The sequence below is a fragment of the Antedon bifida genome, chromosome 8 (assembly GCF_963402885.1).
Source record: "Antedon bifida chromosome 8, ecAntBifi1.1, whole genome shotgun sequence".
Taxonomy (NCBI): Eukaryota; Metazoa; Echinodermata; class Crinoidea; order Comatulida; family Antedonidae; genus Antedon; species Antedon bifida.
In genome coordinates, this window is record NC_136233.1 from 20,917,650 (window position 1) to 20,942,574 (window position 24,925).

The 24,925-nt window shown below is 33.2% G+C and overlaps 4 protein-coding genes across 4 annotated transcripts in view; 3 read left to right on the plus strand and 1 right to left on the minus strand.

Moving 5' to 3' along the window:
* LOC144850711 (uncharacterized) overlaps positions 1-24,925 on the plus strand; it is a 229,643-nt gene that overhangs the window by 124,760 nt on the left and 79,958 nt on the right. The window lies entirely within an intron of this gene.
* Positions 1,656-10,568, plus strand: LOC144850271 (cyclic nucleotide-binding domain-containing protein 1-like). Its single transcript, XM_078707513.1, has 12 exons — positions 1,656-1,845; positions 2,168-2,273; positions 2,670-2,806; positions 3,463-3,634; positions 4,488-4,636; positions 5,553-5,692; positions 6,086-6,147; positions 6,678-6,756; positions 7,113-7,245; positions 7,943-8,052; positions 9,632-9,782; positions 9,892-10,568. The coding sequence occupies exons 1-12, from the start codon at positions 1,659-1,661 to the stop codon at positions 10,098-10,100; spliced, it is 1,635 nt and encodes a 544-aa protein (XP_078563639.1). The 5' UTR covers positions 1,656-1,658; the 3' UTR covers positions 10,101-10,568.
* LOC144849578 (U6 snRNA phosphodiesterase 1-like) lies at positions 13,931-17,620 on the minus strand. Its single transcript, XM_078706532.1, has 6 exons — positions 17,318-17,620; positions 16,912-17,066; positions 16,313-16,547; positions 15,733-15,838; positions 14,881-14,964; positions 13,931-14,507 (listed from the first exon to the last, which is right to left on the minus strand). The coding sequence occupies exons 1-6, from the start codon at positions 17,536-17,538 to the stop codon at positions 14,406-14,408; spliced, it is 903 nt and encodes a 300-aa protein (XP_078562658.1). The 5' UTR covers positions 17,539-17,620; the 3' UTR covers positions 13,931-14,405.
* Positions 19,555-20,556, plus strand: LOC144851057 (trace amine-associated receptor 1-like). The gene has a single exon (XM_078708578.1). The coding sequence runs from the start codon at positions 19,555-19,557 to the stop codon at positions 20,554-20,556; it is 1,002 nt and encodes a 333-aa protein (XP_078564704.1).

Below are 24,925 nucleotides of genomic sequence, written 5' to 3' on the forward strand. Positions count from 1 at the left end.
AAACCTCAATCTACACAAAAATGTGAAAAGTACACGAAAATGTTTATAACTTTTTGTTTTATAGTTGCTGTATTTGACATAACAAATGGAGTGGTGGTTATAGAATCTATTGTAATGTTGTTCATAACAGATCCAATATATATTGCAATGTCATATTGCACATGTCTTAGTTTTATGATAATTAATTCCCTTTCCAATCCAGTAATTTACTGGTTTCGACTTAGTGAATTCAGAAAAGCAGCTAAGCAAAGTTGCTTTATGCATAAGCGTGGTTTACCACACTAGAGACGCAATGCAAGGACGTAGATGCAACGCATGCCAGATGTACGCGCGTGAATTTCCTTTTTTCACGTAAAATGAAACTAAAGGCTTGATTCTCAAACGGCACATAGGATGCAACGCAGACGATTAAGCACAACGCAAATAATTTTACCAATTTGTCAATGAACGTTTGTAATTTCATACATAGTGTTATATTAGGTTGAAATTACATTATAATAAAAAATAAGCACAGAAAGGTATTCATTTGAGCATGGATTAATGAATATTCATTAATCCATGAGGCCTACTTAACGACGACACGCGCCGCGCACGATACTGTGTGAAATACGTCCACACGTCTGAGCTGGATAATACCTCACAGGAACTGGTGGTAACAATGCGCTTGATTGTTATTATATTTTTTATTTAATTAAAGTGAAATTTTGTTCTCACATATTAAATAGTTAGATAATGTTGTAGACCATTGCAGTGATGTACTATAATACTATAAAATCAGATTTTGAAAAAAGATTATGTTTTTCTATACGTCGAAAGTTGTACAATATCGCTAGAATCGATATGTCAATTCGTATACAATGATTGACATTGCGTAATTATAAGGTAACTCAATACCAACACTTATCTGATATTGTTCAAATTAAGTAACCTAGCTTTTAATACTGTAAAAACATATACGCTAAAGCTCTGTATACACTATCAAACTAGTTTGACTAAAAAGTGTGATGTGCCCAAATATGGTAGTGGTGTTCCCAAATACGGTTTTGATATGACATCATCATTTCCATGGGCACATCGATTTTTTTGTCACAAACTTTGATAGTGTAGACAGAGCTCAGTAAATGTAAACCTTTGATAATCTATCCTAGACTTGCAGTTACAGTTAGGGCTACTAATTGTTACTTGTTAAAATGAAAAGGAAGCCTCAAATTAGTTATGGATAAATTAAAATATACAATTCAGCCACTGACAATGCGTATAGCTTTATTTTAAATTGTCATTGTATCGTACAAGTTTCAGTCATTTTATTCAAAACATTAATTGAGAACTCAATTCTCGTAATGATGGGTAGATATTTACGCTACGTTGCAGCAATGACGACATTTCAACGTTTATTCAAATGTGCTGACCACCGGTCGTGTTACGATGTTACTTATTCTTGGAAATTATAGAAAATAAATTATAGTATTATTATTAAAATATAATTATTTAACTATGCATTCATTTCTACGTTCAATTCATAAAAAAAAAATATACAGTATTGACAAAAAAATGTTTTATGCTCTGAGAGCGCGCCATAGCAATGAAGATTTAGCATAATCTAGGGGCTGAAATCGGTACCCAAGTTGTGTTGTGTGTGTAGGTAGTATAGAGCATTGATGCGGCGCAGACGATACGACGTCGTTTTTAAATTATACGGACGCATAAGCCTAGCTAGGCTTTTTTTTTTAGTTCGTCCAGGCCAGGATATCAAATTAGTAATGTCAATTCTGAAATCTACAGATAAATATAAAGCAAATGATCAAACTTGGAGCAGTAGAAAGCCTCGGCAAACACGTCACAAAAGTGAGTATTTTTTTTAGGCCCTCTTTTTTTGAATGCCAAACCTGGCAAAGTGGCTCGATGATAAGCAGTCATTCCAGTCGAGTCGTTTCGTACCTAGCCTATTATAGCGATATTTTTGCTTTTTGACAATCCGCCAGGATAGTGTCCTGCGTTTTCTAGTAGGCCTATAAGGCCCCTACTATATGCTTTTCTCACTGATGCCATGAAAGTAATAACAAAACAAAGTCAACATGATAGAAAGGCTAGATAGAGGCCTAATAAAATGGCTAGGCCTGGCTGGGCCCTTTAAATTTTAATATTATATTTTTTTTTTATTTTTTAGTCATCTCGTCTAATCATGGAGGTGAAGAATTAAATAATCAAGTTATTGATTATGATAAGCTGAGGTGGTTATGCTGTCAAGATGAGCCATCGGGTGATATGGATAGGTTGGTAACAATACTAATATTGTATAATATAAATAAAGAAGGGTATAACATAAAAAGTCCTAGAAACTATTTAATAAGCGCTACTTCTATATTTGATAGTCTTATTGTTAGTTTTTTTATTAATTATATTATTTGTTTCATTGTATGTCTTTTTTGCTGTTCTTTCAAAGGACCTCATTGGAAACAAGTCCGTAGAAGACTTTTATGAGTTATCCTTGGCATCCTTCTTGTTTTATTCATGGTTTTTTATATGCTATTTTTAATGTCTGTGATTTTTGTATGTACTGATGCCGAAATAAATCAAATCAAATCTAGGCCTAGCCTAATAAGTAAGTCCTACTGTAGGCCTAGCCATTGTTTTATTGTTTGTTTTGACTTTAAATTTATGATTTTCAGCACCCAGTCTGAATCTGATCATTCCTTGTTCATGCAATATTACCACCAAATGTTTGTGAATGCAAAAGCTTCACCAAAGATGGTAGTAGGACGAGGTGATACACACTCACAATTGACCACAACGAACATATCTACAGGTAAATATAATGTGAAAAAATCAAACACTCTTTTTAGTTTTAAACTTTTGTAATTTTTACTGATTTATACTGTACATTGGCAAAAGATCGTCTACTGCAAAAGGATACAGGCAACACTGTTGAAGAAATATGCAGGATTGGATAGGAAGGAATGGAGGTCCATTATTGAAGTACGTCAATTTGCAATGACACACCACCTATCAGGCCAAAAAAGACATTTCCAAGATTTGATTCTTGTTATGCAGGGCTTTACTATAATTACTAATAATTAGATAGCTATTGTAACATACAGAACGTAGGAATGTAGTTTTATACCTTTTTCATCTGCATTCATCTGCATAAATTGTTACACTGTTGTAACCAGGTTTTATTTATACATGTTTTCATAACACGCGTATGCAAACTGTATTGCTGTGTTTTTCTCCCAAAAAATTTAAAATCTTGGGAGATTTTCCACAAAATTGTATTCACACTATGCAAACCTGGTTACAACTTGATACATTTTGTAGGTGTGAAAAGGTTATTCTAGTTCAGTGGCCATTTATTTGATAAATAAAACCATTTTTTAAAAAAGATAATAGTTGCAGGTCCACAATCTTATGGACATGAAACTAATGTATTTTACTCAGCTTTGTAATTATTTTGTAATTTTCAAGGCTGTTTAAGTACACTTTCAAACCATGCGAAGAAAGAGACACAACCAGCAGAAGTCATCAGTCATGAAATCAAAGATCATATGGCGCTGCTTCATAAGGAACGCAAAATAGCTGACCCAGAGGTCATTAAGACAAACAGAATCAAAGACCTCCGCAGATTGCTGAGGAAACTGTAAGTGTATCTATGTACTATAAATAAACAAAACAAATTCTAAACCATCCAGTGATATACTATATGTATCAGATAGAAAGTACATATTTTTGCCATTGTACTGTACCCTTCCCCACACATGCTCGGTGTATACAAATTATCAAAATTGCACTACATTTGAAAAACATTGATTTATTTGACCTAGGTAGGTTGTGAGTCGTGGGTGGGCGCAAATCGAAAACTCTTAGCAATACGGAAACAATAGGGACGTTTCACAACCTTATGAAAACGGATACGTCACACATTGGTGAAACTTTTGAGCTGATCCCCATTTCATATTCATAAAGCGTATTCGTGTTGACATATATCACCAGTCATATTTGTAACTACAAAACGAGTATAGTTTTTGATCTATTTTGCACATTTTGCATTTGAATCAGGAATGATTCATGATTATAATATAATTATAGATTTATTGAAAGTAATTTACTAAAATGGCAGGTAAATTTTGATAAATAGCAGTTTCTAAAGTCCTCACTCGCTTTGATGTTACGCTAGGCCTAGGCAGCCAAGAAATATGTACATGCGCTACGTTCAAATTTACCACAGTCATATTTTGGACAGCGCCCTCAATCTTTCGTTGCCAACAGATTTTTACTGGCTTACGAAAACGAATACATGTGCCTGACATATCCGTTTTCGTTACGTATTCGTAGCATTGCGAAACCTCCCTAATAATTTTATTTGAAGATCCAGTAAATGCGTTTATAATCTTTAAAAAAACCTGCCACCCCAACCATACCTCTTTCCCATTCATGAATGAACCCAACATTTGCATCTTCAAAGCCATCATGGTGTGTTATTATATTTTCAGACCTTTTGAGAGGTCATCGGAAGACAATAAAGTAATTTTCAAGCACCTGAAAGCTTTTCCCCTGTTATCAAGTCAGACTACAACTAAGGAACTAAAGGAAATCTGTGCTGTGGTCACATTAGATGTATGGAAAGATGACGACTACACAGGTAGGTGTGCAGACCACCCAAGTTTCCCTCATCACAGTATTTTTAGTAATCTATCATCTCCCACTAAAAATGCATTTTCCGTGTTGCCAACGCATTTTCCGTGTTGCCAACGCATTTTCCGTGTTGCCAACGCGTTTTCCGTGTTGCCAACGCGTTTTCCGTGTTGCCACCACATTTTCCGTGTTGCTAACATATTTTCCGTGTTGCCAACGTATTTTCCGTGTTGCCAACATATTTTCCGTGTTGCCAACATATTTTCCGTGTTGCCAACATATTTTCCGTGTTGCCAATGCATTTTCTGTGTTGCAAATGCATTTTCTGGGTTGCCAATGCATTTTTCGTGTTTTCCAACGCATTTTCTGTGTCGCCAAAACATTTTTCGTGTTTTTTCCAACGCATTTTCCGTGTCGCTAACGCATTTTCCGTTTTACCAACGTATTTTCCGTGTTGCCAACAGAGTGTCCGTGTTGCCAATGCATTTTCCGTGTTGCCAATGCATTATCTGTGTTGCCAATGCATTGTCCGTGTTGCTTACGCATTTTCCGTGTTGCCAATGCTTTTTCCGTGTTGCCAGCGCATTTTCCATTTTGCCAACGCATTTTCCATTTTACCTACGCATATTCCGTTTTGCCAACGTATTTTCCTTTTTGCCAACTTATTTTTCGTGTTGCCAATGTATTTTCTGTGTTGCCAATATATCTTTCGTGTATCCAGCGCATTTTCCGTGTTGCCAACGTATTTTCCGTGTTGCCAACGCATTTTCCATGTTGCCAACGTATTTTCCGTGTTGCCAACATATTTTCCGTATTGTCAACGCATTCCATTGTCTTATAAACAAAATACATAAAAACATTAACATATATTAGATAAGATTTATTTTCTATTATTACCTCATTATGTACGCTTGCTTGTGTAGTTTTTGGAAATACTGGATTTTACATCATACTAAAGGGAAGTGTAGTGGCCCAGACTGACCCATGGATACGTTTGAAGGCTAAGAATGAGGGTAAACCAACCAGGAATACAACATTTCGCTTAGAAAGAGACTTGCCAGAGGTAAAAACTTAAGGGGAAAATAGTGGTGTTAATAATAATACAGTAATTATATTAATTAACATTAGTGTATTAATTAGTATTTGTAGTATTGTATTCATATTATTACTGCATCTCTATATGCTCAAGTACAAGCAAAGTACATAGAAAAAATAATTATTCTGTAACTGAGATCGAGATTGTTTTACCTTGGTAATAATTTATAATTAAACACTGAACAGTGTGGTTTACATATAATTCCTCTTTTACACAAATTTCCAGAGTTTACACACAGGGGTGTCAAAAAAGGCATTTTGTATGGTGTACACGCGAGTTTAGCTAGCTGATGTGACATCTGTATTAGTGTCAAGCATTTTGTATACAACTTATTATTGTAATTCTAATGTTTCGTTTTAGCTCGGTGTTGGTGATTGTTTTGGCTGCTTAGAGGGGATTGAAGGGGAGGAAGTTAATTCACAGTAAGTACTTTATTTTGAAAGGATGTTGTCAATCATCCAGATACTATAATGCAGTCACTTGTACAGTACTTACCTTTTGAAACAGTGGTACATTCTGCATATGTTGTAAAATGTTGTTAGTCCAGTTGATCAGAATAATACCCCTTTCATATAAATTTGTACAACTTGTAACCAGGTTGATCTCCTGACTTATTACATACGTGAACCCTGAGAAATATCAGAAGGAATGCGTAGTTGCGCGCTATTTGATTACTGTATTATGATTGGTCATTTGAATACAATGGCAATAAATGCGCGCATAGTATGAACTTCGGAACATCTCGGAACAAAAACAGGTCTCTCATCAGTGTGTTTTTCTCCCGAGATTTCACAGAGGTCCCCTGTGAAATCTCGGGAGATTTTCCACAAAATAGTATTCACCACTACTGTATGCAAACCAGGTTACAACTTGTTACAAGTTGCTACATTTTGCAGATGTGAAAAGGGTATTAGTTGAATACTACACAAATGTTATCAATAATTATTTTCAGAATATTGACAGTAAAAACTAAAACACTGCCATGTGAGTTTCTGAAAGTGTCTAGTAACGACTACAAACGAATATCACAAGTGAGTTATTAAAATTAAATTATAGTAGAACTGTAACTTGGTGCTTTGCTTCCAAAAATAGAATTTGAGTCAAGTTTGCCGAGCGGTTAAGGCAGGGGCTCTGCCGCAAACCATAGCTATACAATCGGCACAGGTTCAAGTCACTCCTTGACCATTGTTCTAGTGGTAGAACAAATCTTCTTGGATAAGGACTTAAAAACTGGAGGTCCAGTGTACACATTTGGCTCGTGTGCACTTTAAAAAACCCAGTACATCTTGCCAAAATATTACATCGATCAGTCTCTGTCACTCTTTGCATTTTTATATTAATATTGCTTCAATGTGTGAAAAAAAAACCCCATTTATTTTATATGTAGCAACTGAAAGAGAAAGATTTAATGGAGAAGTGTAATTTAGTACAGCCTTGTGAGTCCTACAAACTGTGGCCAAGACAATCACTATTGAAATTAGCTGAACTAATTGAGTGGGCTTTTTTCCCTGAAAACACTGGTTAGTTCATTTCATTTATTAAAGATATATTGTCCTCCTAAACTAATTTTTTTTCCGCATTTTTTGTTGAATAATAATGCCATTTTAATGTCCCCAAATATTTATTCACTTTGACCAAAAACTGGATTGAAAATTATTTTATTTAACTGAAAAAATGTAATCTAAAGCAAAAAATACTTTTTGTTTGACAATGGTTTTTGGTTAAAATTTACTTCTTTTGTCTTTTTATAAAGGAAATCATTTTTTTTTTTACTGAAGTGAATAACTTTATTAAAACTGCAAAATGGTTTATTTAAATCTGATTTTATTAATCTTCACTTTTCATGTTTTTGGGGGACAATACATCTTTAAACATTTATTTAACATTTCAAAATATTATATTGGAAATTCTTGCCTGGAGCTAGGCTGTCAAAAGTCATCAAATTACAGCCATTTACTTGTATTAAAATTATATAAGATACTTTGTAATGAATATCGTGATGGAAAAAATTTGTACTTAACCATATGCGATACTTGCATTGTTTCTGCATCTAAAATGCAATATGTTACAATTTGCTAAAATCAATATGACACTTGAAGAACATTGTGTGTCACTTTTAACCATGTATCATATTCAAGGTGTAATTTATTGCTACTTAGTAGTGTACTCACGTTACAGTCGTGATTAAGTAACAACATCGCTTTGATTTTGTTTTAGTCCTCGTGACAGAGGGTGTACTTTGTCCGTTTATTGGTTTCATTAAATCTGGTGAATGTCACGTTTTGAGACAAGTAGAAGTGAATCACAAACTCAGAAATGGAAAAGAGGTAAATCATTGCAAATACACTCAATATATTCCAAAACATTTGAATTATTTTTGATGCGCTTATTTCCAAGATGTTCCTATTCCTAAAGCTCTGTCTACACTATCCAACTAGTTTGAAAAAAAAGTGTGATGTGCCCAAATGGTATAGTCATGCCTAAATATGGTAAAGAAATTTAAAGTTGTATTAGCTATTAAGCCTGTTTTCCTGTCGATCGTTAAATTGAAAATAAAATAACGATGATCGAGCCGGACTGCTAATATTTACACATTTTTACGCGATCGTTCATAGTTTCTTGGTTGTCTCGAGCGTTGCGGGACACACGGACGTGAAGTATTATAAAACCAAGGCCAGCCACGTGCAGCTGGGCCCGCATGAAAATTGAAAAAGTTACGGGTTTTGATGCTTCAACCTAGGACTAGCTTTCGTTGATATCTTAATCTAGGCTTACACTAAAGACAAACATTAAATTTAATTGGTTTATTATTATAATTTAATTTGACTTACACTTAAAAGTGTACAAAAAAGGTGAAAAACATCGTTGCATTTTAAAAATTCAAGAATTGTCAGCGCGTACACATTTTTTCACAAACTGCATTGACGTAATTTGTGGACCATTTGATTGGTCAGTTTTAACGATCATAACGATCGTAATCGTTGAAGTTGAACCGACTACTATCTTCATCTCCTTAATTCGGAACATCATTTGAATAATAGAACAAATCACACATCTACACATAATCAAACATTGTATACTCTATCTCTAACAATATTTCAATCTTCTATCGACTAAAGCCGAAGTATAGTCGTTATCTCGGGACCGTTCTATGGTCACCAGCAGGTAGGCTTACTTCATCAAGGCTTCTATGAATGGATGACGAGTTGGGAGCAGGAAAGCTAGTAGACCAAACCCAGTACCGTTTTGCTTACGATCATGTGGGAAATTACCTCACGACGATTTTAACGATTTTAAAACTTAATAACCCCCTTTTCCTGTCACATCGTTGAATCTGTCAACTCAACGCAACTTAACGCAACTCAACGCAACTTAACGATCGACAGGAAAACAGGCTTTAAGAGCCATGTTTCACAATCTATAATCACAACATTGTGTCAGATGATGAATTAATATTTTCTCATTTTTAATGTAATGTGGCTTATAATATGTTTCTTGACTATTTATAAAATCTTTTGTAAGATTTCTCCCTCCAAAACAGAACTGCTCAATGCATGAATGCTCTGTTTTGTGTTGCCTGATGGAATGATTATTCAAAACATATGAGTTGAATCAAGACAATCTAGCAACCAGGACACTGCGCTCGCCTTGCCAAGATAGGAACTTGAAACAGTCCTTTGATCTTATGTCTGGCTGCGACAAACACCAACAGTACTTTACTATACATATTCTCCACGACGTACAGTATCGGTTTAAGGGGCGTGGAACTGATCGTGTTGCATCCACAGATAAACCCTTTGATCTCCGGAGCTTGGTTAGATTGCCTTGGTTGAATCCACAACCACCCTTATCAAAACCTAAATGATTTTAAACTTTGTCGATATTAACAAAATATTGTTTTTGCAGGAAAAGCGTTTGAAACAAGTGGTGATGGGTAAATTGACAACATCGCAATCATTTGGTGAGATCAGTGTTTTAGAAGAAGACACGATCACATGTTCAATAGTAACTGCTACAGATGTCACTTTAGGAATAATAACACCAGAAAAAATAAGTGGTAATGTTCATATTTTAGTATTATCAAAGAGGCTTAGTATAATAAATGATAAAAAATACTTTTAAATATTCTATGTTAAAGTTTAAAATTTAATTTCTTAATATTTCAGAATTGGATGAAACAACACGGTCATTGCTACTACAGACGAATGAAAAGACATTCGGAAACTTGTCTAAAGATGAGATTTACACAGAATACATTGAGCAAGAGTTACAGAGAGAGTGGTACCAGTTTAAACAGGGTGTGGTCGTGGATGTGATTAATTCAAGTGGTATCCATCCTGGGTGTGGCAAATGGTCCAAATCTGGTTCACAATAATTATTGACAAGGATTGGTTGTAAATGTCAATAATTATAAAAGGTCTTAGAAAGTGCCAAGTGATCAAAATCTGACTCAATAATTTCTTCCAACAGAGTTTTTGAAAGAAGAGGTGGTTGTAGATGTCATTTATGTCATACCAAATCTGCTCAAAAACTGACTTGCAATAATAATATTTTGTAAAAATAATTGTAAAAAATATTCTGTATTTATGTATACTTTTTAACATAATTATGTAAAAAATGAAAGTAATCCAATGATATGCATATTTAAGATTGTGGTGACTTAATTAATTTTTATCATTTTTGACTGACATACTGTATTTTATGTTTTATTTATATGTTAATGTATTGTACTAGTATTACCAAAGACATAATACGATCATAAAAATTAATGCCTCCATGGTCGAATAGTACCAGTACAAAGTGTTTTCAAACTTGCAATAAATAAACAATGCTTGAAAATGAACACATGCCGAAAGTGATGTACAAAAAGTAAAAAGCAGAAAAATAAAGTAAAACGTTTTGAGGAGAAAAGAAAATCAAAAGAGACACCTTTCGTGACCCAACAAATTGTCTCCTTGTAGAGGTGTCCCAAGCAGGAAAGTTAAGCAAAGTCAAAATGTTTTGAGGCTGAGAAAATGAAGGTACAGAACCAGCATTAAACGAAGGGACACCTTCATGACCCATGTTTACACAGTAGAGGTGTCTTAAAGAAGTTCTACTGTATTGGTATCATTTGCTGAGTGAACATTTCAGAGGAGTGCCACTGAGGTACAAGTGACAGACGTGCATCAAGTTTTGTTGACAAAAACAGAGATATTATCAGTTCCTCATGGCAGAGTCAACACAGTAACAATGAAGATGGTCAGAAGATAAAAATGGCTTCCATTTCTGCTCATATTTTGGTTTTAAACAAATACTGTATATAATTTTTTTTCTTTTTTTATATAAAACGTTTGTGATGAACACAAAAAAACATTTTTTCAATACAGTCGATTTATTTTTTATGGTCGAAAGCATGCATGGAAACTCTTCAATATTTTGTGATAAACACACAATAACTTGTCAATTTTTTTAATGTCTTTTTCCAGTAGGCCTACAAGAGATTCTCTGTTATAAGATTGGAATACCAAATGAATATTTTCTTGGTAAAAATTAATGTTAAAAGTTTCTTCTTCTTCTTCCAATTTAGTGCAAACTTCAGACTTGAAGACTATAGCACTTTGTGAAGCGAGTGAGTTAGTTTTTCGTAAAGACCAATTTGCACAGTGGCTGTGTGTGACAGTGGCTGTGTTTGTGTGGACTAGTACACCGGGGTAACCCCCTACTCGTCTCGAAAGATGTACTAGGTTCTTTAAAGTGCACATGAGCTATGTGTACACTGGACCTACGGTTTATAGTCCTTATCCGAGAAGACTCGTTCTACCACCAGAACCATGGAGCGAGTGAGCCTCGAACCCTTGCCGATATTATAATTATGGTTCCACTGTCTTAACCGCTCGGCCACTCACTCGCCGTTTGCATACAGTACTTATATATCATTTTAAAATGTAGTATGCAGTGGAAGACACAGACTTGCTGGTACACAAAAGCATGCTGTGACAAACATATAAAAACATTTTTATTTGTCAATACTACAAGTGATTCTATGTTATGAAAATAGCAAAATAAATATTTTAACCCTTTAAAAGATTCATTCGGTTAGTAATATAAAAAAATATATAACAGGTAATTATTTGTTACTACTTTGCGAAAGCCAACTGATAGCGAAACATTTGGTAAATAAAATATTTTTATTTACTTTTACACCCTACGGTTGAGATATAATTAACTGTTACATTTTATTTTTTTTATGAATATTTTAATTTTCAAAATGTTTACATTTTGCTTATTGATTTTAACGCCGTGGGGAGTTTTTTCCAAATGATCGCACGATCAAAACGGTACTGGATTGATCAACTAGCGTTCATGTTCCCAACTAATCATCCATTCATAGAAGTACTGATGAAGAAGTCAATCTTTGGCGACTATAGAATGGACCCGAGACCCGACTTTCTTTGACTTTTAAATAATAGAAATGTTTAGCTGATTTAGCAGTGAAAGACAATATTTTGTGATGCGTAAATGTGAAATTTTTTTTTAAAGAGAATAGTGGCAAATGAATATTTGGTAAAAATGCTAACATTTTTTTACGTGAATCATAGTAGAAGATACAGGCTTAATGGTACAAAATAGAACACATTTGAACAATATTTTTAAAACATGAAAAATCAAGAATGGCAATTGAAAAGATTATTTCATTTTAAATGAAGTATGCAGTGGAATACACAGACTTAGACAAAAGAAAACAATACTATTTTTTAGAAAAAAATAAAGCGAGTTTGCTCTTATGGCAATGTAAATGAGAGGTCTATTTTTTTTTATAAAATGCTTACATTTTGTATACATGAATTCAGAATGTAACGATGCAGTAGAAACAAGACTATTAACTTTGATTAACGTACTGGTAGGCCTACAAACGCACATATTCACAAACAAACATTACATAATGAAAAAAATAAATATTTGGTTACTAACAACATCATAAAATATCAAAGTAAGTTTACAATTTTTACTGCAAATGTTCCTTTTGTCCGTTTTTTTTTCAAATGTATTTTATGTCGCAATCAATAATGAAAGGAAATTAGTAAAATTGCTAGTAAAAAAACAAACCAAATCACCATGGATACGATAACATGTTGTACTATTAATATATCTATAATGTAGTAAATCATTAAAGGCCCTTGTATATTATCACTTTATAATATTCTGAAAATTTAATATGCAGATCCATAAAAGGTAACAAAATTAATATAGTATAAAAGGTTTATTTTATAATATTCATGTTTTCCTTGCCAGTTGAATACACTAAATTAAAACAGAATTTGGTACACAATAGACCCACTGCAGTCGTACAATACATTGTCTTGATTAATTGTACAGTTAATGTAGAATGATGTGTCTTGGTTTTTTTTTCTTTTTGTATTGTGCTGTTACTCTCAGAACAATTGTATTTTATGCAAATGATGATACAGTATAATAAATGGATTTGAATCTTGGTGCTGGATTCCTGATTGGATGAACACATGATTTCAGTATTGCTTTTTTCTTTTATTGATTACCACAAATATTCACACATTCCTATTGTCATTACAGATGTAAAAAGTTCTATTTTATTAATTTATGCAGATACAAATCGTCTGGTGTAAAAAAAACATTTTTGAATCAAACTGAGTTATTATTTTTTCCTATATTGTTTTTATTTTTAACCAGAAAAAGAATTCAGATTTACAGTCACAAACCATATTTTCATTGTTAGCTGTAAAATCAGGACCGCGAATCTGGAATGATCTTGATGACAAACTAAAGCATTTTAAATCTCTTTATACTTTTCGTAGAAATTTTAAAAAATATCTTATTTCTTTATACTAATTTTAATATTATTATGATTGTAGTCACTGAAAGTATCTATTTTTATTTCATCGTTTTTGTTTTTATTTATTATTTTTAAGTAGTAAATTTTATTAGTTTATATGTATGTGTATTGTTTGTGGGGTCTTTCTCGAGACAAGAAACTTGATTTCTTCTATAGAGAAGACCCCAAATGATGGCTTATTACCATGTTTTCATTTAAATAATATACAAAATATTATTCTGTTAAACTTGAACTTGAAATTGAAGTTAATTTAACTCTTCCCTGGTAAAATGACAAACATTTTTTTTATATTGCTGTAAAGTCAATTTTAAAATTACCTAAAGTTCTGTCAACAATCTGTCGTATTACTGCAGTAAAACTACTTTTTTTATTTACCTGTTTATGTTACTGCAGTAACTACTTTTTATTTACTCTTTAACCTGTTAATTGTTTATAGCAAGGTTTGTAGTTTATTGCAGGGACTGGCTCATAAACCAATGATGAAAAAATACAATATATTACAGTAAGAAATATGCAGTAACTCTACAATAATTTAAACATGATCCCTTTATATTGTATTATGTTGCTGTTCCAGCTTGAATATAATTCTCCCTATTTGAATTCCTTATCTGAAGCATAGTTGTATACTCTGCAGAGCTGCGCTTTTTATTCATTAGACCAAGTCATTATTTCTTGAAATACAATTTACTTTTTTTTTAAAGCAGGTGTAGAATTCAGACAGAAATGTAAAAGAATCATTTCACTGCTAAAAATATTTATTCTGTTAGAAACAGGTAATCTGCAAATAATGACACGGTTTATTGCATAGTACAAGAATTGCCACAAATGTCAGCTGAGAGGAAATGCAAAGTATTTGTTGCCAATTTTACTGCATAGCTTGGTCACGCTCCAAGATGGTTTTATCGATGAAATGTGTTCTAGGAAGCATCTCTGTAGAAAACAAAATTCATTTGTAATTTATTGTACAGTAGAACCCTGTTAAAGGCAGTGGCGTAACCCAGATGCCCGAGGCCCCTGATTTAGGAACCCTGCAGGCCTCGAGCGTTTTTAGCCTTTTTCAACATATTTTAATGCCTGTATTTTCCTCTGGATACTGCTCAAAGGCAGCACCGGGGCCCCTGGGATTAGCCAGTGAGCACTCATAGCCGTTATGCTTCAGGTCCAAGCATATAGTGTCTACTTAATAGGGGTATTTTAGGGGTTGAAACATATTGACCCTGGTTTGTTCAACAGGAATGTGTCCATTAATATCTAATGGCGTTTCAAAGGATAAGATCTAATGTAGTAACTTTTGCTAATTTACCTCTAAATTTGATAACACTTCTGTTGATATGTCTTTGGTTATGTCGCCTAGGCACCATCCTATGCTTACATGAAATGATGCTGGCTGTAAATGAAATAATTATATTAATTTTCAATATTTGTTTTTGTAAAATGTTATGGCCATCTTTGTATTGTATTTTCCGAGGTTTATTAGTTAAGAAGGTAAAGGTGAGTCCCATGTGTTAGGGAACTTCCGATGATTTAACTAGATCAGGTCTATCATTGTGTCAGTCGTAGCATAGAAACCATCAAAACTGGAGAGCGAGGAAATGAGTTCAATTATCCCTGTATGCACACAATGATAGTTTCTACTTTTTGCTTCTGTTTGTTCTATGTGTCCAATATATGATTGTTGAACTTCAATTTTTAATTTTAAATTGCAATATTAATGATTCGTATTCCTTTGGTCGTCGTAAATCAAAACCTCCCGTTCATTCTGAATATGTGGTCAGTTCCTGTATCATACGTTATATTTTTCAACCAGGCATTGGGATGCAGTGTAGCAATAAAGCTAGCCAAAGGGTGCACTCAAACAGTACAGTGTGTGTATATATATATATATATATATAATAATCTGCAGACAGTACTGTTTCGATCTTATCTCGTCAGTGCAGCTCAGGTTTTGAAATGATATGTACCGCAGACTGGCACAATATAGCTTGAGCCAGTTATGTGGGACACACTTATTTTGAACACAAAGAGTGCACAAACTCAACGAGCGTGCTATAGATATACAGTACAGTATATATCTATGATTTAATGCAATCATTGACCCTTATGTGACCTATGTCACTATTTGCCAGAATGTTTGATTATAATATGCTTGCAGTACCTTGTAAAATGGTGGCAAGTTAAATTCATTGAGAGCTAAGTCGACTTCCTTAACAATGTCTTCCAGTTCCTTTACTCCTTGACTAATTGTAAGACTCACAAATGACCTGTTGAATAAATAATTATACACATTAATTTTCCCCTCTGTAAATAACTATCGCATTTATAGATTATATTATTTCATCATCATCAAATTTGATTGCACTTGTGGACATGCGCAAACCCCAAAACTCCTGCCCTATAATCAGCTGTTGCTGTATGTTTGCAATCATAACAATGTAGTAGGCATCTTGTGAAGTAAAGGTTTTGTGTTTATAAGTTTCAAACATATTTTCACAAATAGATGTAGTCTGTGATACTCGTTTTTGGGCTGGTTTTTGCTAAATCTAGTGCCTGACACTGGTTTGGGCTGGTTTTTGCTAGATGTAGTGCCTGATACTGGTTTGGGCTGCTTTTTGCTAGATGTAGTGCCTGATACTAGTTTGGGCTGGTTTTTCCTAGATCTAGTGCCTGATACTGGTTTGGGCTAGTTTAGTGATGATGGTACTGTATGGTATTTTTTGTGAAACATTTTTATATACCTAGTGGCTTCATCATTAACATATACACGTGGCTTTCCAAAAGCACAGATAAATTGCGGTAATTCTGCCAGTCTTTGTGATAGCAACTCTGTAAACGGCCTGATCCAATGATATTTCAGTGTAACCGTCTTTGATACGCTTAGGTGAAGAATGTCCATTGGTTGTATGTTGTATTCAGTAGGGATACACTCGTGTAAGGCACTTACAATATCCTCAAGTCCACTTGTTACCTCAACTGAAATAGTAATATATAGTTTGTTTTATTTGTCAAGTCGCTTCTAAAGTCTTACCTCAGTCTTTTTGGAACTCTGTGTGATATATCCATAAACATCACTTTATAAATGTTTTTTGTTTATTATACTTATCAATCAGTATTTCTATTGCCAATATTCAGTATTTTGGTAGTACATGACATGGTCGGCACAGTTAACTACGTCTAATGACTTGATTTGACTATTTAGGTTTTATTTATTTATTTTTAGTTCAAGAAAGAACATTCATTTTCTTTATGAATTAATGAATAAACAGTAAAAAAGTCAGCCTCTGGGAAAGGTTTTAATGGTAGTTCCTGGAAAAATGTTTAGAGAACATCTTCTTACTTGGTACATATACATAAGTTGCCCAATTTCCAGCTTCGTGAGCAAACGATCTAACACGTCCTTGATGACTGGATGATGATGCATCACTTGCCTTGTCACCTGAGAACATCGACATCACTTCATCCGGTAGTGGTAGAAATTCTGAAGTACTTTTACTGTCAGAGAAGGAGGAGGAACAGTTTTTGGTTGTTTTTTTTTTAAACAGTCTGGCCAGGCATAGACGAGTAGACATAATAATAACTAACTAGGACCTAGTACTGTACTGTACTAACTTGGCCCTAGGGTAGGGCTAGTTTCATTCATCTTTTTATTTCGGAATATCATGGTGACATAATAATCCATAGCAAAAGAGCAACAACAATATATATATAAGAAATACTCCATTAACTACTTTTTAAATCTGTACCTTCCATTTGATTCTGTTAATGTTAGCCTAGGCCTTTTAGCATCAGTTTCGATGTGTGGCGTAGGGCACTGGAAGACATCTACGCCGCGCTTCCCCACCACCAGATCAGTAGTGGGTTCAGGCCTAGGAAGTATACCACTTTTTTTCTGGTGATTCTCGTCATCAGACGAGTTTGTATCGCTTGAGTCGTAGGCGGTCTGAATAGAACATAATCCAGACATGCGATTATATTTTCTGATTACTTTTTAAATGGCTTCATCAACATGTTTAAAATACATTTCAATTTATGCTTAACTCCATGTTTCGCACATGTTTCGTTTGTTGTTTATATAAACAATAGTTTTTGTGTAAACTATTGAGGGCGGATTAGTCGAGCGGAATATCATTAATATTTTGCTGAATATTCAAATTAGTTATTAAGATGCGATAATAACATGGTAAAAAGACATTGTTATATAACCAGTTCACCCATTTTGATCGAACGATCCTTTTTCAATGAAATAGGAATATTTTTTTTTGTCTTTCGTGGGATCAACCCACCTTTATTATTTCCACTTTTTTTCATTCTTTCTTACAAATAATTTGACACACATTAAAAAGAATGTGTTAAAATAGTAACATGTCTAAATACTTAATTGATATAAGCTGTAATTTTTAAGTATTGCAATTAATAGTACACACAAATACATATATAACCATGATTTCAAATACTATATTAAAATTATGTTTTCAAATTGGCATATCAACAATACACATTGAAACTATAAAGAATATATACATATATGTATACATACCTACACACATATACATACACATGCCATACACATACACAATACATATACATACCATATACACACCCGTACATATCCATAAATACATATACATAAATACAAATACGCAGACATAAATTTATATTATTTGAAATACAATAAATCAAAACAAAGTAAAGAAAAGATCAATAAATAATGTTTAATTTAATAAATTAAGAACATTTTCCTTTATGCGTGACCATTTGATCTCGGGTTTAGTTAAGTTACATGAATATTCATTATTAATTTGGTATTTAACTTCGAGAGAGAATAGGAATATTTGATGAATTATCAGACGTGTATCTTATTTAGTATAGGCCTATAGGCCAATCATTACCCGACCCTTTCATCTTAATGATTTTGTATCACAGGTGCGCCCGGTTATTGTAATGTTATAAATCTATTAAACCTTCATACAGAGTTCGTATGATACTATGCAAATTGTATGTGGAGAGAATTGGATATTAATTTTGTTAGTTTGATTTAACTCGTTTGCTTATTAAAAAAAAACAAAAAAAAAACAGTGATTTAACGGCAAATACATTTATCATTTCGATTATATAATTTTCACTACCATTGTATTAAATCCATTAATATTTGAAGCTATCTGTTACCTTAGTTACGAATATTTATTGTTGGTCCATCTTTTAATGGGACAATATCACTAAGGTATAATTTGCAATAGATTCATACTCATTTACTTACATTGAAAATCGATTTATTTACTGTGCCCTGTTTATTTTTCAACAATATGGATATTATAGCAATTACTGAATTGTAGAGTAATAAACTGTTCTTTTGTAATTTGCTAAAAGCAAATTTATGGTTTATTAATATTTTTGAGTAGGCCTAAAAGTACTGACCGTTTCGTATTACCACAAAATCAACCGTACTTTAATTCAACTTTAATTTAAACAAAAGTGTTAACATTTTAAAAATGTTTTAACTTTCAATCAATTGATTGGGTAGACCGACCTATTTAAATAAAGGAAATTGTGTAACTTAAACAGTACGAGTTATGCTAGTATGTAAGTTATTAGGAAGACAGTTGAATATCGAAATTGGACCAAATTTCAGGTAAGACCCAGATGTTTGATAATATTCAAAGTCACTCTAGCTATGCGACCGTACAAATAAGAAAAACTGTACAAAATGTAAGCTGACACATTGGTTATTGGTTAATATTATTGATTTAATTAAAAATCAAACACGACAATTTCACGTAATATTACAGATTAATAATTAGTTTTGAGCAAGTATAATACATGGTTTTATTTTGGTTTGTGTTTCAAGTTTTCTGATTTAAGATTTTGATTAAATTTTTTTTTTATTTATCTTGGTAACGGTACTGATTCAAATGGATTTACAATCATAAATTATTATTACAGTTGTAGGCACAGCAGAAGTATATCAACCGAAAGTTCCAAAATGGCTACAAATACGCTCAACGACACGTCACTCATGTCATATGTTTACGAGTATTCGAAATATGAAGATATCGTTTTTTCGGTGTTCTATCAAATATCTGGAGTGTTTGCTGTTCTTGGTAACATCTTCGTAATGTGGGTTATCTTTACAACGAGATCTTTACATACACCTACCAACATTCTGCTATTTAATCTAGCATTCATTGATCACGTGACAGGAATCATGCTGATTGTAGCTTCTTCGTTTTATTCAGCAAATCAGCTTCTTGAATTCTACGATGTGTCAAAAGGCGTTGGAACGTGTCTTATTTTGTCGCTTTTTAATCTTTTCTTCGTCGGCTTTGATCATCGGTTCTTAACACTCACATTTCCTTTGAAATATATGAACATTCCCGATAGATCAAAAGTCATCATACTAGTTGCTACTATCTGGCTTTGTGGCGCAGTGTCATGCTATGGCGTGTATGGTGGATCAAACGCAGTTGCAATTGATTGTCCCTTGTATGTACCCGATAAACTAGTTGGTAGCATGGCAGTGGAGCTCATTGTGTGCGGAGTTATCATTTTGACCGTCCTAATCCACACCAGAGTTTATTTCATTGCAGCGAAACAAGCAAGGCGTATTGCGGAAGCTCAAATAGAGGGTAGAAAGCAAGCTAACACCGTCAATATCAAAGCAATCAAAACCACATTGATCGTGCTTGGCGCTTTTCTCTTTTGCTATTTTCCATCCATGATGTATGTGTATTCCACTTACGATTGTTCGCCATTTGGCGGAGAAAATACGCTAATGGTATCATGTTCTTTGTACGCTATCTCTTTCAGTGGATGCACTGTAAACCCTATCATCTATGCTATGAGAAGGCCAGAGTTTAAAAAGCATATTATACGCCTTTTTCACAAATGTGGGTTATGTAAAAAAAGTAGGCCTACCGAATGTTTGACAGTAGCAGAGATGTCAATGTCAAAAACTGCAGCTACTGCAGTACTAGTTGAAGAGTAATACAAACTAGAATAGGCCTATAATAAATATTCTTTAGTTGTTGTCAGTCATTTTGTCACTGTTTTGTATTAGGTTTAAATGTACGTGCTTGCAGCTAAATATAGCGTTAGAAATCGGTGGTTTATGGCGTGCTCGCCCTATGGTTCAACTTATAAAGTTAATGATGTCCTCCAAAAACGTGAAAAATGAAGTTTAATAAAATCGGACTTTAATTAGGCCATTTTGTATTTAAAGTAATGTTCTCACAGCCAATTTGACTATTTATTGCTTTAAATTACAGTTTTTTTTCAGGTAAATACATTTTTTTTTCAATCCAATTTTGGTCAAAGTGAATAACTATACTTGTGCCATTAAAATGGCATATTCAACCAACATTTTTGTAAGAATTATTTTTTCAGAGGGGGATAATGTATCTTTAAAAGTATAGCTCATAATTCTTTCAACCCCAGTTCCTTAGCCTCAAATGATGAGCTTAATTATAAGCACGATACATTAAACTTCAGTTTATCCATCCTATAATATTACTACTACTACTACTACCAACTTTATTCACATCATCATACATAAATAGTACAATACAATACAATATGTATGTGTGTGTGAAAAGGAGCCAAAAAATAGCTTTCGCTAATCAAGGTTTGACTCCTGTCACAAAAAATAAATTAGTCAAAATGCATACATTTTCATCTATCAACAATAATTCAATAAGAAAGAAACAGCAACTATATGAAAGAAATAACGTAAACAAGGGCTAACATTAATATTTTTGTAAAAGTAAACATTTAACTTCATTTATGAATTTAAATCTAGAAGAGGTACATTTTATAACTAAGGGTAAATTATTCCAAAGTTGAGCTCCATTAAAAGAAATTCTAAATTTACCAGCATCTGTGCGAGCTTTCGGAATTGCAAAATTATATCTATTACTAAATCAGGTACTAGCATTATGTGTAATTAAATAAAAGTATTCCATTGTTTGATGTGGTGTTTTGCCGTTAATTTGGTCATGAACAAACTTAACTATACTTAATTCAAACAACTTAAAAACGTCTAAAATACCCAGATCTTTAAATAATGGAGAAGATGGAGCCATAAAATCAGAGAAAGTTATACATCTAAGACACATTTTTTGGACAAGTAAAATAGGATATAGATGCGACTTATACGTTACGTTAGAATAGAAAACATGTAATTTACAAGATAAATTTTGCAATAAATCTAGCCGATTAATTTATATGTTGGAAGAATTTCATCTGGTTGTGGAATAGGTATTAAATAAAATTTCTTTTTTAACTGTAAGTTCGCTTATATTATTTTTTGGTTGTTCAAAAAAAAAGAAATTTTATTTAATGATTAATGTATAGTTTGTAATTTGAAAATAGAAATAGTTGATAGAAAACAAACACATTTGTTTATGCCTATTGTGCCTCCTTGATAAAGATAAGATTTATCTGATGGGGAATTAATCTATCAGAGAATGTGACGTCATTGTATCGTTGTTCAGTGTTCAGTGTGAATACAAATAAATCAATGATTTACTACGGAAATCTAAGAATAGTTTCACTAGTATTATACTTTGTGTTCATACTTGTGTACCATGTCCCGCATACCTGGCTCAGCTTATATATTGTGCCAGTTCTGCGGTACATTTTATTTCGAAACCTGAGCTGCACTGACGAGATCTAACAAGATCGAAACAGTACAGTCTGCAGATAGGATAATGTTATTTATATATATTTGGATATTAAACATGAAACGATAGGAAATGAATTATTTCTAACCTAACCTTACATGATCTTGTATTTTACTACAACCATAAACAACTCTATGAGGTTCTCGTTTGCTTGTTATAGGTCTTTATAATGGGACGTATAATCTAGACCTGTGTCAGTAGGCATGTGTCTCTTCGAAAACAATTATTTTCATTTTTGAACAATGATGTGTGTGGACAATGCCTTAATTCTATTCTTGTCTATTTTTATTTCTGAACATGCGTCCTATTCAATTGTTCGTTTTTACCATATTTCTTTTTATATGACCATTTGCTATATGTATTATTTTTGGAATGAATTCCAAGTCGAATTGAACGAAATGCATTAATTTATATGAGCTGCTTGCAGCGCTTTTCTTGATTATTGTAATTGTACGAAGCAATCGCATTACAGTAGTACAGTAAATTATCATCTTGTACGGATGGTGATTATTACTACAGTGATTGTTCACATGATGACCCTGCGGTCAAAGAATATTGTATAGCCGACATGTAGAATTGATGGTAAAGGACACTGAAGTCTTTTTTCCACTACATTAGGCGAATACGATGTTTTCACAGTGCATCAATTACAGAATAGACCTACTATGCGATTTCCATTTCCATCACGTGTACTGCTGTCTGAGATTTTCGTCGCATGAACGTGTCATGAACGCGTCATGTAGGCCTACCATGTGTACTTTACCATGGACTTTTTGAACTACTAATATAAAGTGAAGTGGGTTAACAGTTGAGGGACAGAATTAAACCACCACAAACGTCACATGCTTCTCGCAGGAAGGACGGTCATTAGGTGGATTACATTGGTTGACTTTTGCAGAGACAATTCTCGTCCTCATCTATCCGCAGTGAACCCCACTCATATAACCATAGAGCAATGAAATTATGTAAATGCTTACCGTACTCTGTTTTACATCATTCATTCTCCTTGTATAGGCCTTCTGCAATAACAATAATTTGAACGCTTTGATATAGATTATTATATCGTTAGGCCTATTTTATTTTCTCTCTCTCTCTCTCTTTTTGCTCTTTCTTACTCTTTCCCACAAATGTTTCCACCCACAAAACACTGAACAGAAAAATAGCTATTTGATGGAGTTTTTTTCAATGTAATTGTTGGTATTATTTAACCGATTTTTATGGCTCTGTTTTTATGCCTAATTAATTACCTACAATGTCATAGTTTAAGAAACATTGCCGGTATTGATTTATAAAGTAAGATGATCTCAAAATCGTCCTATGTTGAAATATAGGCATGTTCGTAACATTTTCTGATCCTGATACAAAAACGTCTATACATTTTGACATATTTCTCTCCTATTTTGTTGACTGTTTCACCATGCTAAATTGACCACCAGTCAAGCTATGAGCTAAACTAAAGAAATAATTAGATTGGTTGATATTGGTCGTCGGCACACCCGTTTTCTTTGAAGCTGTCTCTTGGATTTTTAGTGAACTGCTAGTGTTAAAAGATAGGAGATATTTTCAAAAGCTGGCGATCTTAACGTAATAAGTAAACTGAAATTACATTTTCTCGAGAAATATTTGTCCAAAAAACTTCATTTCAAGTTCAGCCGCATGTTTGTGGCGTTTTTGACAGGCGCGTCCATTATACCACCAATTTGATTTGTTCTTACAATTTTCACAGTTGATAACTGTTCTATTGTTAGTCGACTGAAACTATTGTTACAATTAATAATGTTATTCTGTTTTTATTACCAGCATACGTGTCATTTGTTTTATGATTCTGTGAAACTGACATCTCAGTAACCCTGCATGGTTAATTAGGCACCACTATCTTACAGAGATGATCAAGATCAGCTGATAATTTAATATTAAATAGACCAAAAAATAAGAATTCCTACAAATATTTTCAAGCTTTTTTGCAATTTATGTTCAAAAACATCATTTTTTAATTTGAACGCTTCGATATAGAAGATAAAAGATAGTTATAATTTTCTCTTTTTGCTCTTGCCGTGTTCTTTCCCACAACATCTTTTAGAAAGTGTTTTTTAAATTATGTTATACCCGCGTAGGGTATCATGACATTAAATCATTAATTTATTTGGTCAAGAAATTAGGATAAAACTGCACTAAAACAATAAAAATCAAAAGAGCATTAAATAGTATCAATAAAGAAATGAATCCCATGATAGAATACATAGCGACACCCGACTAAACTAAAGATGATACCGTACGAGAAATAAGTGTTTAGTAGGTGTTATCTTATTATAAAACAAATAATTGCATCTTTAAATGGACCCGCTAATTTTAGCTTGTATCCTTTTGACAAAGGATACAAATTTTTGGTAAAGTGTACATTTAATTGGAACATAATTGTGTCTATAATTCCTGAGTGGTTCATCACACTTTTAAGCTCTGTCTACACTATCAAGGTAGTTTGACAAGAAAAGTGATATACCCAAATATGGTAGTGGTATGACATCATCGTATCCATATATGGGCACATCACATATTTTGTCAAATAAAGTTTGATAGACGGCTTTAGACGTCATACACTTAATTTCTTTAGAATTGTCATAAAAGTAAGTTGTTCCATTTCACCACTGTCTACATTATGTATATTGGTGTCTATTA

What these genes read in the sequence shown, in the direction of transcription:
- LOC144850271 (XM_078707513.1), top strand. Translation starts at nt 1,659, where the DNA reads ATGCGGCGCAGACGATACGACGTCGTTTTTAAATTATACGGACGCATA. An exon ending in TCGGCAAACACGTCACAAAA is followed by an intron (nt 1,846 to 2,167) that starts GTGAGTATTTTT and finishes TTTATTTTTTAG; the next exon opens with TCATCTCGTCTAATCATGGA. An exon ending in GAAAGATGACGACTACACAG is followed by an intron (nt 4,637 to 5,552) that starts GTAGGTGTGCAG and finishes TTGCTTGTGTAG; the next exon opens with TTTTTGGAAATACTGGATTT.
- LOC144849578 (XM_078706532.1), bottom strand. Translation starts at nt 17,538, where the DNA reads ATGTCTGGATTATGTTCTATTCAGACCGCCTACGACTCAAGCGATACA. An exon ending in ACTTGCCACCATTTTACAAG is followed by an intron (nt 14,965 to 15,732) that starts GTACTGCAAGCA and finishes TTTCATTTACAG; the next exon opens with CCAGCATCATTTCATGTAAG. An exon ending in AAGTGTTATCAAATTTAGAG is followed by an intron (nt 14,508 to 14,880) that starts GTAAATTAGCAA and finishes TGTTTTCTACAG; the next exon opens with AGATGCTTCCTAGAACACAT.
- LOC144851057 (XM_078708578.1), top strand. Translation starts at nt 19,555, where the DNA reads ATGGCTACAAATACGCTCAACGACACGTCACTCATGTCATATGTTTAC.